Here is a 13,614-nt window from a genome sequence, read left to right as displayed (position 1 = left end):
GAATACAGCATCAGAGGCATTGAATATAAACTACTGTATATATTATTAGAATTGCCCAGATCTGTCACTCTGTAAGTGGCAAATGCAGGATTTCTAGAGGGGGGTTTACAAATGCAATCCATAATCTCCCACGCTGCGGAGCAAGTGCAGGAGTCTGGGGGAGCGGTAGAAGAACCTAGTAATGACCCTGAGCATTGGTACTTTTTATACATTTGATACTGCATGGGATACAGTATTAACATTTAATGCTATAGATTGTCTATAGTATAGGCAGTATCAAACATATTTAAACAATGACCCTCATTCCGAGATGTTCGCTCGCTAGCTGCTTTTAGCAGCATTGCACACGCTAAGCCGCCGCCTACTGGGAGTGTATCTTAGCATAGCAGAATTGCGAACGAAAGATTAGCAGAATAGCGAATAGAAATTTCTTAGCAGTTTCTGAGTAGCTCCAGACCTACTCACAAGTAGCGATCAGTTCAGTCAGTTTCGTTCCTGGTTTGACGTCACAAACACACCCAGCGTTCGCCCAGACACTCCCCCGTTTCTTCAGACACTCCCGCGTTTTTCCCAGAAACGCCAGCTTTTTTCCGCACACTCCCATAAAACGTCCAGTTTCCGCCCAGAAACACCCACTTCCTGTCAATAACACTACGATCACCAGAACGAAGAAAAAACTTTGTTACGCTGTGAGTAAAATACCAAACTTTTGTGCTAATTTACTTGGTGCAGCCACACTGCGAACATTGCGCATGCGCAGTTTGCGACTAATCGCTCCGTAGCGAAAAAAAATTATGAGCGAACAACTTGGAATGACCCCCAATATAAATAAGATAAGTGGTTAGGAAAAGGTTAAACATGCCATACTAAATAAACAAACAAACAAACAAACAAACAAACAAACATAATACCTGTAGAACCAGTAGTAGACAGAAGTGCACTTTCTAAGCACACATTCTTCCACCTCATGGAAAGGCTCCTGTCTCTTCTTCCTGGCAGCTACCTTCATATTATGTATCATTGCTATTGTTATAATTTGAGCCACTTGCCAAGAGGAGGGTGGTATCCAGGCAACCAGAAACCCCCCCTGCGTTTGCCTATGTCTGTGTGGATAACGCTGGGTGTGGCTATGAGTTCTCATTGCGTTAGCAGCAGGTCTATCACACCCAGCCCACAGCTGATTGGGCGAGAAACACCCTCCCACACAGATTACATCCAATGGGAGCTTCTGCCCTTTGGCTGCTGTGTGTTCACAGAGCAGGATTAACAATGGGGCTGATGGAGGCTGCAGCTTCTGGTCCACATCCCTAAATAGGCCCACTGCATCTGCAGCAACATACCCTCCAACAATTTACACATAAAAATAGCTACAAATGCGAAAATGGGGCGTGACCATGGGTACAGTGGCGTGGCCACGTCCCAATGGAAGTTGGAGAGCCAAAAATTGGTACTGACCATAAAAAAAAGGTACTGTACCTGCCAAAAAGGTACAGCTGGAGGGTATGCCATTGCATCTGCAGCAAGTCTCTGCGCTGTAGATAGGGAAAACAAAAAATCCTCTTACTGCCCTACGGGGGTCATTCTGAGTTGATCACACGTAGCAACTTTTTGCTGGCCATGCGATCAACTAGACGCCGCCTATGGGGGATGTTTTTTTTGCATAGCAAGGCTGCGAACCCTTGTGCAGCCGAGCTATGCAAAAACATTTTGTGCAGTTTCTGAGTAGCTCTGGAGTTACTTACCTGCTGCGATGTCTTTAGCCTGTCAGGTCCCGGAATTGACATCAGACACCCGCCCTGCAAACGCCTGGACACGCCTGTGCTCGCCGCACCACTCCCAGAAAACAGTCAATTATGCGCAGAACTGACCCGTTCGCACCGCTACTAAAAACAGCAGCATGCGAATGGGTCAGAATGACCCCCTATGTCCTGCTGCCAGCCCATCTGCCCCCTCCGGCATCAACAATCCCCACTCCCTAGCCGCAGCGCAGGTCAGTGGCAAACGCAAGATTTGCATGGGGGTGGTTCAAGAACTGGGCGGAGCCAATCACGGGGGTGGGGACTGAGGTGACCCAGTATATGCTGGGTCCGTAAAACTAGTGTGTCTGTGTGTATATATATATATATATATATATATATTTATATCTACACACATATATATATATATATATATATATATCAATCAATAGACCGCACAGACACCAAATTTCCTCAAATCAATCCATGGGTGCTCGGTGAATGTAATTCAATATGCGTAAATCCTCACCAACAGACTCCAACCGGGGCTATGATCAGGTAAAACCAGCACTCCACCATTCAAAAAAGTTATTTTAATGATCCTTTCAATGTTGAGACAAGTTCAATTATGCGTAGATATGAAATGTACTTATCATTCTTTATAATGCAGCATGATTCAGCATATCCTGGGGACCAAATCCAAACCAGGAGCGGCTCCCAACAGCCGTTTCGGACAAAACCGTCATCAGGGGAGAATCCTAACATTCAAACACAAAACATGCACTTATCTACCCTTAACAATTATTACACAGTGTGTTCACCTGTCAAATGGCCCTTGCGAACACTCCCACCACTCAGCTTATCGTTCCTGCTCCACGTGCAGCCCGCATCACCGGATCATTAAAATAACTTTTTTGAATGGTGGAGTGCTGGTTTTACCTGATCATAGCCCCGGTTGGAGTCTGTTGGTGAGGATTTACGCATATTGAATTACATTCACCGAGCACCCATGGATTGATTTGAGGAAATTTGGTGTCTGTGCGGTCTATTGATTGATATATTATTATCCTGGACATTGGATTCAGGCTGCACCACGGTTTTATTTATTATTTTTCATTTTATCTTGTTTTGTGAATTTGTCAGTCTTTGATGTATGTATTTCACATTGTGATTTTTCATCATGGAGTTTAATGCTGCCGACATATCCGGAACTAAACGGTTCCTAGATAAGGACATATCTAAAATTCTGTTTGCAAACACTGATCAATTGGCGTTTGATAAAGACAGCCCTAGTGAAATCAATGATGACTTATTAAGACTACGCAAAAGAATCATTGAATTAGAATTGCACGGGCTGACATTATCACAGTACCATAAGGATGGTCTTATCCCCCGTGGGTTTAGGATTAAAAACCAGCCCACTTTGGGGCGCAATTGTAAGGAGTTTTGCAAACAGTGGTGTTTAATTTTGAATCAATGTAGCTTTGATTTAATGCTATTAGTTATACAACAAGTTAACACTGATATGAGAAATTTAGAGAAAGAGATCAAGAGTTGTGAGGCAGCTGGTTTGGAGATTTTGAAAGCTGATACCAGCATAGACTGGTTATCCAAACTTGATGAGAGCTTGACCACCTTTAAGTCTGAATTGTTGTCCTTTAAGAAAGTAAAATACAGGAAGGTAAAAGAGGATTATAGAGACCTTAAGGTTTACCCTTGGTTATTTGGACCAACTAATAGAAAACAATGGAGAGCAGGACAGGGCCAACGTAGGCGACCAATCAGACAGTTCACGGATATTGAATCCAACACATCTCAAAGTGATTCTGATGGCTCAAGTAAACAAAAGCAACAACATTTTTTAGGGGCCAAGATTTACACACGCAGCAAGAAAACAGTAGACAAAGAACCAGGAAACACTGCAGGAGAGGGGGGATCAAACACAAAAAATCAAAAAGAGACCAAGGGAAGTCGGAAATAGTAATTTACAATCTTTCCACACACAATTTATCCGAGTCAGAAACAAGTGTGTTATCCAGAGGTTTATCATTTGTACAGACACATCAGCAGAAACCGTTTGATTTTGAAGTGGAATTATACAGATTTCACAGGCAGTTAAGATTAAAGGATTTTTTCAATAAAAGAGCGAATGTGTCTAATAGTACAAATGATCAATCTGTCGGTACCCCATTCAAGGTCCCCAGCACATTTGATCCACCCTCTAACAACGCTTCCATTGAAACATTCATGAGATTGGTACGGTTAGACACGCTGCCATTAATCCATAATACCAGGATTAAACATTCAAATTTGAGTAAAAATGAGCTTGTAGCCATCAAGACCCTACATGACAATAATAACATAGTCATCCGCCCCGCCGATAAAGGCGGGGGGATAGTAATACTCAATAGGACTGATTACATAAGGGAGGTCATGCGACAATTGTCGGATGAAACGTGTTACAAAAAACTCACCTTTGACCCTACTGAGAAGTTCAAGAGGGAAATAGATTCTGTCATTAAATTGGGTCTCAACAACAGGTGGATTGATGACCAAACTGTTGGTTTCCTCACCCAGGCCTACCCGAGGATCCCGCTTTTGTACATCTTACCTAAGGTTCACAAAAGCCTTGTGGATCCTCCGGGTAGGCCCATTATTTCCTCTAATGGGTCATTGAGCCAGCCGCTGTCACAGTTTGTGGATTACCACCTTCAACCGGTGGTTCAGAATACCCCGTATTTCATAAAGGATACATCAGACTTTATTACTAAATTAACTCACAGTGGTCCCCCACCATGTGGATGTCTACTGGTGACCATGGATGTCACCAGTTTGTACACCAGTATTAAACATAGTGAGGGAGTGAAAGCAGTAAGACAGGCCATCACAAGCAGTCCACACTATTCTGGTCCACCAGTTGATTTTCTTTTATTATTGATTGAGCTCATTCTACATAAAAATTATTTTTTGTTTAATAATTCATTTTTTTTACAGTTAAATGGCACTGCGATGGGGTCCAATATGGCCCCATCGTATGCAAATTTGTTCATGTATGAGTTCGAAGTGAATAACTTTATGCAGGATTCAGTTTTTTCAAAATACATTAGATTTTATGTTCGTTTTATAGATGATTTATTTTTTCTGTGGACTGGAGGTGTTAAGCTTTTGAATCAATTTGTTGATAATTTAAATGCTGGTCCTGGATCGATCAAGTTTACCCACAAGTATAGTGACACCCAGATTGAATATTTGGATGTATTGGTGGGCATTGACCAAGAGAAATTTTCCACAAGTATCTTTAAGAAACCAACGGATAAAAACACTTTGTTGCTGGCATCCAGCTTCCACCCGCAGCCTTTAAAGAAGGGATTGCCATTCTCACAATTGTTGAGAGTGGCACGTATTACATCAGATGTCACCAAGTTACCTGAGGCTTTGGCTGAGATGGGACAGACCTTCATTGACCGGGGCTATGATAAACGAGAGGTACAGAATGCAGTCACCAGATGCCTTGAACGGAAACGAGATGATCTACAGACACCTTGCAATAAGGCAAAGGAGTTGGACCGCATGGTCTTCATTAGCACATATGCCATTACCTCTGGGTTGGTGAAAAAGTCCATACTTAAACACTGGCACATCTTGCGTACAGATCCAGCATTGGGCGGAGTATGTGAGAAGACTCCTCTATTCAGCTACAAGAGGAGTAAGAATCTCAAAGAACGTGTAGCATACTCAGATATCAGCCCGAGAGTGGCAAACAATACGGGCTGGCTCAATCCGCAAGTGGGATCGTATAAGTGTGGTTCCTGTGCTAATTGCAGCTATATGCTGACAGGGAACAAATTTGTTCACCCGACCAGGGGTGATGTGTATACTTTGAAACACAGAATGACATGCGAGACTAAGTTTGTCACATACGCGATCATATGTCCGTGTAAAAAAGTATACATAGGCAAGACTATTCGTATGCTCAAGGAGCGAACTTCCATGCACCGATCATCAATTAAGAAGGCAATTACGAAAGTAGAACCAAGCACTCCACCCGTAGCCAAGCACTTTGCGCAGTGTGGACATAACATAAAGGACTTCAAATGCATGCCTCTTGATCACATTCCACCATTGAGGAGAGGAGGTGACAGAGGCAGGATGCTGCTTAAGCAAGAAAGTAGATGGATTTACCAACTAAAGTCGCTTGCACCCGAAGGTCTTAATGAGGAATTTTTATTAACACCATATCTACAATAGTATACTTGATGGGTACTTGTAATGATCCAGGTCCGACGTAATACTTAGACCAGTTATTAGGATTGATTTAGGAACAGGTGTTGGTTCTGATAGGGGTGTTGGCAGTTAATAACTCCATGTTGATATGCACGGTTTTTATGGTGGGTTGGGTATCAATAAGTTGTTACCTGTCATGAATTGATAGATGTGCTGCACTTGGCACGATTATAGTATTATGAGAGATTTATCATTAAGTGTTTTTATATACCAGTGCATGCCGACTATTCAATTCTGACATGTCACATATTTTGTGGTTGGCGCTGGTGGCTGATTGTTAGATATATACATCAGCTCTATCCCAGTACCATTTTGTTTGTATATGTGAACTTGGGCAGAAAATGCCATGTACCCACTTTGAGCTCTCTCCCACATCGGCTGAGGTGTAGCTGTCCCTGTTGCTAGGCAACGGAGAAGTATGCACCGGCAACGTCACTGGATTATCCAAGTGACGTTCCTTCCTGCGTTGAGTGATCCCGTTGCCCGGCAACGCGGTTGCCGTCGCGGCCGCGTCACAACGTGACGACGTTGACGGCAGATCCAGCGTTGCCTGGAGGCTGGTGACTCACCGTGTGTGGCCTGATGAACCGCTGCGTCCACCTGGATTGGCGCATGTGGTTGACGTCATCTGGAGGGACTCCGGTGATGCGGGCTGCACGTGGAGCAGGAACGATAAGCTGAGTGGTGGGAGTGTTCGCAAGGGCCATTTGACAGGTGAACACACTGTGTAATAATTGTTAAGGGTAGATAAGTGCATGTTTTGTGTTTGAATGTTAGGATTCTCCCCTGATGACGGTTTTGTCCGAAACGGCTGTTGGGAGCCGCTCCTGGTTTGGATTTGGTCCCCAGGATATGCTGAATCATGCTGCATTATAAAGAATGATAAGTACATTTCATATCTACGCATAATTGAACTTGTCTCAACATTGAAAGGATCATTAAAATAACTTTTTTGAATGGTGGAGTGCTGGTTTTACCTGATCATAGCCCCGGTTGGAGTCTGTTGGTGAGGATTTACGCATATATATATATATATATATATATATATACATACACACACACATACATATACACATATACATAGCATATTAAACATGCATACATATATATATATATATATATATATATGTGTATGTACACACACACACACACACACACACACACACACATACAGTACACATATATATACACATGTATATATATATCATGTGTGTGTGTATGTATATACATGTGTATATATGTATGCACATGGATATATATGTACTATAATTAAAATAAAGTAAACTTTTATTGCACTTACAAGTGCCACCAGGAAGACAGCAGGCTGCAGAGGACGCTAGACAGCCATTAAAAATACTCATGCAGCTTTAAAAAAAAAAATTAGTGGAGGGGGGTTTCAGGGTGCTCGGAAACCCCCCCTGGGTGCGCCACTGCAGGTGGAACAAAAGCTGCTGCAGACACCGGCATAGATGTGTATGAAAGCGGCATTCCGGCGCTAAGGCCTGCTGGGAGCTGTAGTTTATTGAGTGCAACTTCTTCCATGTAATGCGGCACGTTGGGACAGTGACACTAACAATAGTGACTGACTGCTTGGTTGCTGTGCGAGTCTCCGGGAGAGCCACTGCCAAAGGGAGGACAGCAGCTTAGCTGCTTCCAGGAGGAGAAGCAGGAGAAGCATTACCCGCCCCTCCACCACTCGCAGTACCTCTGGGCCCCTTCCGCGGCAGCCCCACTCCCCCTCTACCACCCATGGTGGCTCAGCACCCCCGCACCCGCCCCTCCCCCAACCGCCACACCACCACACCCGCCCCTACCCCACCCGCTGCACCCCCGCACCCGCGGTGGCTCCGGACCCCCACCCGCGGCACCAACCCCTCCCCCACCCACTGCATCACCGCACCAGCCCCTCCCCCACCCACTGCACCCCTGTACTCCTCCCCAATCCGTGTCTTCCCTGCACCCGCCACTCCCCCCAACCACAGCACCTACTAGGTGATTCATCAGGCCCTGTGTGCGCTGTTCATGCCGTTGCAAGGGGCTACGACCTCTTAACCATCGCAGGCCCTTTGTCCATGCAGTATTTAACCACTCACACAATTATGATTGGAGGTAATACTCCATATAATACAAATATTGCACGTCACAAGGGCGTGCAAAGGCTAAGGGGGCGTAGCCCCTTACGACGATGTGAAGAGCGCCCAAAGGGCACGATGAATCACCTAGTATATTTTTTATTATTAGTGGCAACAATGATGATTGAGAGGGAGGAGCTCTGGTAAGCACAGTTTCAGCATGCAGTTCCCAGAGGTTCATTAAGGGAGACCAGACTTGGACTGGCCCACAGGGGTACAGGGGAATCCACTGATGGGCCCCACTGCCTGGGAGCCCACCTCCTACTCTAAGGATCAGGTTCCAGACTGTGCACTTGAATTATACATTATACATATGTTATCTTATACTGGAGTATGGTCTATTTTCGACAGTGCATTAATTTTATTAATCTGTTATTTATCTGGTACACTATCACGCATGCAGCAGCTGAATTTACTGTATATATTTATGAAGGGGCCCAGACGTTGCACTCTCTAATGGTTAGTTAAACCAATGAGGTGGCAGGCCACACCCCCTCTGCAAACTGGCCACACACACCTAAACATGGGTTCCTACCACTGCATTCCCCCAGTGGGCCCTATATGCCCCAGTCCGACACTGAGGGAGACATTACCCATTAACAAAGAGGGAACAATGCTTGAAAATGATAAACATTTATTATAGTTTTAATTATTTAACACTTTAATTACAAAGATTAATATATACCCCTCTGTATCCTACTTGTGCTTCAGCAACAAAGATGGACCCTTTCTTCTCTTTGTATCTTTTCTGCATATCCACACTCCCCATTACACTACAAAGAAGATGAGAGGAAGGAGTAAGCATGATTTGTATGGAGACAATGTAGAGGAAGTGGACTGGATGATTGGTAAGTTCCATATTATTACTGCTCTATCATAGTATCATTAGAAACTAATGCACTTATTTAATAAAATGCTGCAATTTTCTCAACTGTGATGTTTCCTGAAGCAACTAATTAGACAATTGCTTTCACTGTCTAAACAGGGATATATTTTACTTTAAAAAAAAAAAAATTTAAATTTTTTTTAATAATAGTCCCTTTGCAGGTACAGGGGCTGATTGTGATTACTGCATGATCTGTGCTGTCCGTGGACCGTATTTAGGGGGTCATTCTGACCTGATCGCGATCGAACTGCACATGCGTTTGCACCGCAATGCGCAGGTGCGTCGTACGGGTAAAAAGCGGACCGTTGGTGAGCGATGGATTTTATGAACAATCCATTTGCACAGCCGATCGCAAGGAGATTGACAGGAAGAGGGCACTTGTGGGTGTCAATTGACCGTTTTCTGGGAGTTGTTGGAAAAAACGCATGCGTGTCGAAGCGTTTGCAGGGCGGGTGTCTGACGTCAGTTCCGGACAAGAACAGGCTGAAGTGATCGCAGCAGCTGAGTAAGTTCTGAGCTACTCAGAAACTGCACAAAACTTTTTTATAGTGCTTGGCTGCACATGCGATCGCACACTTGCAAAGCAAACATACACTCCCCATCATAGGCGGCGACTATCTGTTCGCAGCGCTGCAAAAAATAGCTAGCGAGCAATCAACTCGAAATGACCCCCTTAGTGTTGGATGCTGTTGTACCTTCTCTAGCACCTGTTGCCAGAGTTGCGGGAGTGATAATATGCAAATGCTAGTTTCAGCCTTCCCCTGGTGTACTAGAGTGCACCTTAATGTGCAAGCAGTGAGACGCCCAATTTCAGTGCCCATGCATGCTTTAATACCAGCGGTGGTTCTTGACACTCCACCATTGGCACACCATTGTGTTTACCGTCTATGACTGGTGCAGTTTCTCCATCTGAATATAGACTCTGTAGAAGCAGCTGTGGATTTGAGAATGTAGTTGCGTTCCCTGACACACCCACGGCATTCTCATAACGTGCCCACAAGACCACCCCCTGCCACCGCCAATGCTCAGCACTTTGCCTCCCAAATTCTAATACCATCTGTCCCATATGCAACAGTGCCTTTGTGTGTACGCTCATGGTAATAAATGCACCATAAGGGATTTCAGAATATTTTGCACATGCGCAGTAGCAAATAATCGCTAAACTATGTATCATCACCATCAGGACCAGGGCCGGTGACAGGGGGGGTCAAAGGGGAAACCTGTACTGGGCCCCAAGGGTCAGAGGGGCCCCAAGGATATGCCACTTAGTACCCGGCAGGGATGTGAGCCATCTTGTCAGCGAGCTGTAGGTGTAGTGTGGGTGCAGCCTCAGAGTGACAGGATCCTCTCACACACAGTGACTGTGCAGCACGAGTGTGCGCCTGCTCTTCCATCGGTTGCAGGCATTTATTGGACATGGCAGATGCTCCGCTGGCCAGGATACCTGTGTCCTATGCCAAACTCTTCTGGTGGGGTGTGAGGGCCGCATGGTAACTGCTGTACAGTGTTCGGGTCTGAAAACTGGGGAGTGTAGTGCAGGTGACTCTCTCCCCAGGGGTAACAGTGAATTGGTGAGGGGATATATGGCTTTGGGATGGGGAGAGGGAGCTGAGAATGCAGCATGAAGTCATTGGTGACAGACTGTGGGCAGGGCCGGTTCTGGGGCTCTGTGCGCCCCGGGCGGCAATAAGGGGCATGGCTTCGTACAATGGGCGTGGTCATTTACGCCCCCTATACAGACTGAAATGATGTGCCGTGCGCTATGACGTCATTGCGCACCGCACAGCAAAGGTCCTCTCCACGAAGGGAAACTAGACGTGTAGGCAGCGGGGGGCACAGCAGCAGCGGATCTTGTCCTGGTACGGCGCCCTCCGTGAGGCGGCGCCCCGGACAAAAGTCCTGCTTGCCTGTGGCAAGATCCGCTACTGACTGTGGGGTATGTGGGAGGAAGGAGAGGGAGACACAGACTGTGGTATGTGGGGGGGGGGGGGGAGTAGAGACATACATCTTTATATATGTGTATATATACATATATATTTATTATCAGTTTCTTATATAGCGCAGCAAATTACGTTGCGCTTTAATATAATCTGAGGGGCCCCCAGAGATATCACTGTACCGGGCCCCAAGATTTCTGTTGCCGACCTGATCAGGACCGCCATTAGGGGAGGCCTGCCGGGACTTCAGTCCTGGGACCAGACAGAGAGGAGGACTATTCATGCCAGGCCCTGGAGCTGGTTACAGCATCCTTGAAAAAGCCAGATACTGGTGAAATGCACATTCGCAATGTCTGCCGTGTTTGAATGTGTCCACAGAATTAAATATAAAATGTCTTTCATTCTAGCGTCAAACTGTGATCTGCCACCCGAGTCTCAGGAGAACTTGAGCGGTGACCAGGCTCAGGGAGATCAAGGTACACTAGCGTACAGTGGGCCTTATTCAGGTTGGATTGCTTATGCACATAACAGAACAGGTTTTGCTATCACAGATATGCCATCGTCTCTGCCTGAGTGACAGGCAGAGGCGTTCGCAGGTAGGGGCGGGGGTGGTGGCATAGGGAAAATGGGGACATGCCAAGGAATGCAACACTGTTGCAGTTTCCTTGCCATTGCTAGCCACCCTGCGACTGCAGTCACAGGTGAATATCAGAACCAATGGTCGCAATGTTCATCCTGAACTGCGATAGCATCACAGTTTTTAGCAATCGCCAATGCATGACGGAGTTGGTGTGCACTTCCTCTTGCATTTGCATTGCCAAGAATCTTAATGCAAAACTGCTAAAAGCAACTTTGCATTTACGATCCCACCTGAATAATGCCCTATGCCAGCAGCAAGCACAGCAATTACATATGAATAAAAACAATAACTTGCAGCAATCCAAGAATAATCTGTGAAAATGGTCATATTGTAGGAGTGCAGAAAGGAAAAGATGAATGAGAGATACTGTACAGAATAGGCTACTCTACCCACGGCATACTGTATTATTAAAAACCAGAAATCCTCATTACTGCAGAACTTCGAAAACATACAGAATATGCATAGTCACCAACTGATTGTTATACTGCCTGTGTACACTGCTACTTAATTACTTTATTAATAATTTCCTTACAGTGGGCAAGTAATAGGATGGATCCCTTCCCTATTAACTGCCAACTACTGAGTGTATTACAACATACGGGCAGTGTACAAACACCATCTCTGTGAATATACAGTATTCACAATTAACAGTGCAGGGATGACAGGGCCATAACTAAGTGTGTGTCAGTGGTGCCTGGTTTGGAGTTTGGAGATTTGCTGGACACAGCCGGCTGGAGAGTTCAGCTCCGCACTGTGTGTCCGCCGCCAGCCTGCTTGTGTACAGTAGTTGGCTATCGGGTTTCCGCTGGTGCAGCATCATTTGGTAAGATGTGCAGGGAGGGGGGAGACTGAACACACACAGACGTGCACACACACTCACACACACACACACACCCACACACATGCAAAAGGGAGCTCTGCCTGCCATAATGTGTAGCATGGATTCTACTTGTCTAATGTGTAATAGGGAACTCTACCTGCTGTAATGTGTAATAGGGAGCTCTGCCTGCCGTAATGTGTAAAAGGGGACTCTACCTGCTGTAATGTGTAAAAGGGAGCTCTGCCTGCCGTAATGTGTGAAAGGGAACTCTACCTGCCGTAATGTGTAAAAGGGGACTCTACCTGCTGTAATGTGTAAAAGGGGACTCTACCTGCCATAATGTGTAAAAGGGGACTCTACCTGCTGTAATGTGTAATAGGGAGCTCTGCCTGCCGTATTGTGTAAAAGGGAGCTCTGCCTGCCGTAATGTGTGAAAGGGAACTCTACCTGCCGTAATGTGTAAAAGGGAGCTCTACCTCCCGTAATGTGTAAAAGGGGACTCTAACTGGAGTAAAGTGTGACGGTCTCTACCTGGCGTGATGTGTGACAGGGGCGTAATATGAATTGGTACTCTTGTGGCCAAGCCCCTTCCCCATGAAGCCACCCCCATATATTTTGTCACGTGCCTACGTCATGCACCTGCCCTATTTTCTCTAACGTCCTAGTGGATGCTGGGACTCCGTCAGGACCATGGGGAATAGCGGGCTCCGCAGGAGACAGGGCACATCTAAATAAAGCTTTTAGGATCACATGGTGCGTACTGGCTCCTCCCCCTATGACCCTCCTCCAAGCCTCAGTTAGGTTTTTGTGCCCGTCCGAGAAGGGTGCAATCTAGGTGGCTCTCCTAAAGAGCTGCTTAGAAAAAGTTTTTTTAGGTTTAAATCTCAGTGAATCCTGCTGGCAACAGGATCACTGCATCGAGGGACTTAGGGGAGAGATTTCCAACTCACCTGCGTGCAGGATGGATTGGAGTCTTAGGCTACTGGACACTTAGCTCCAGAGGGAGTCGGAACACAGGTCCTCCTGGGGTTCGTCCCGGAGCCGCGCCGCCGATCCCCCTTACAGACGCTGAAGACGGAGGTCCGGAAAGCAGGCGGCAGAAGACTCCTCAGTCTTCATGAAGGTAGCGCACAGCACTGCAGCTGTGCGCCATTGTTGCTACACGTCTCACTGATTCAG

The 13,614-nt window shown here is 45.9% G+C and overlaps 1 protein-coding gene across 5 annotated transcripts in view; it reads left to right on the top strand.

Moving 5' to 3' along the window:
• Positions 1–13,614, top strand: part of LOC135047996 (arylsulfatase H-like) — a 450,445-nt gene that overhangs the window by 316,081 nt on the left and 120,750 nt on the right. For 4 of the 5 annotated variants that reach the window (XM_063955491.1, XM_063955493.1, XM_063955494.1 and 1 more), the window contains exons 6-7: positions 8,864–9,000; positions 11,383–11,451. In XM_063955491.1, the coding sequence (XP_063811561.1) occupies positions 8,864–9,000; positions 11,383–11,451 (206 nt within the window). The remainder of the gene's footprint in view (positions 1–8,863; positions 9,001–11,382; positions 11,452–13,614) is intronic. The other variant, XM_063955492.1, reaches the window with a different exon arrangement.

Source organism: Pseudophryne corroboree, chromosome 2 (genome assembly GCF_028390025.1).
Source record: "Pseudophryne corroboree isolate aPseCor3 chromosome 2, aPseCor3.hap2, whole genome shotgun sequence".
Classification (NCBI taxonomy): Eukaryota; Metazoa; Chordata; class Amphibia; order Anura; family Myobatrachidae; genus Pseudophryne; species Pseudophryne corroboree.
Note: the sequence above shows the minus strand (reverse complement) of the source record. Positions and strands in the feature narration are given on the sequence as shown.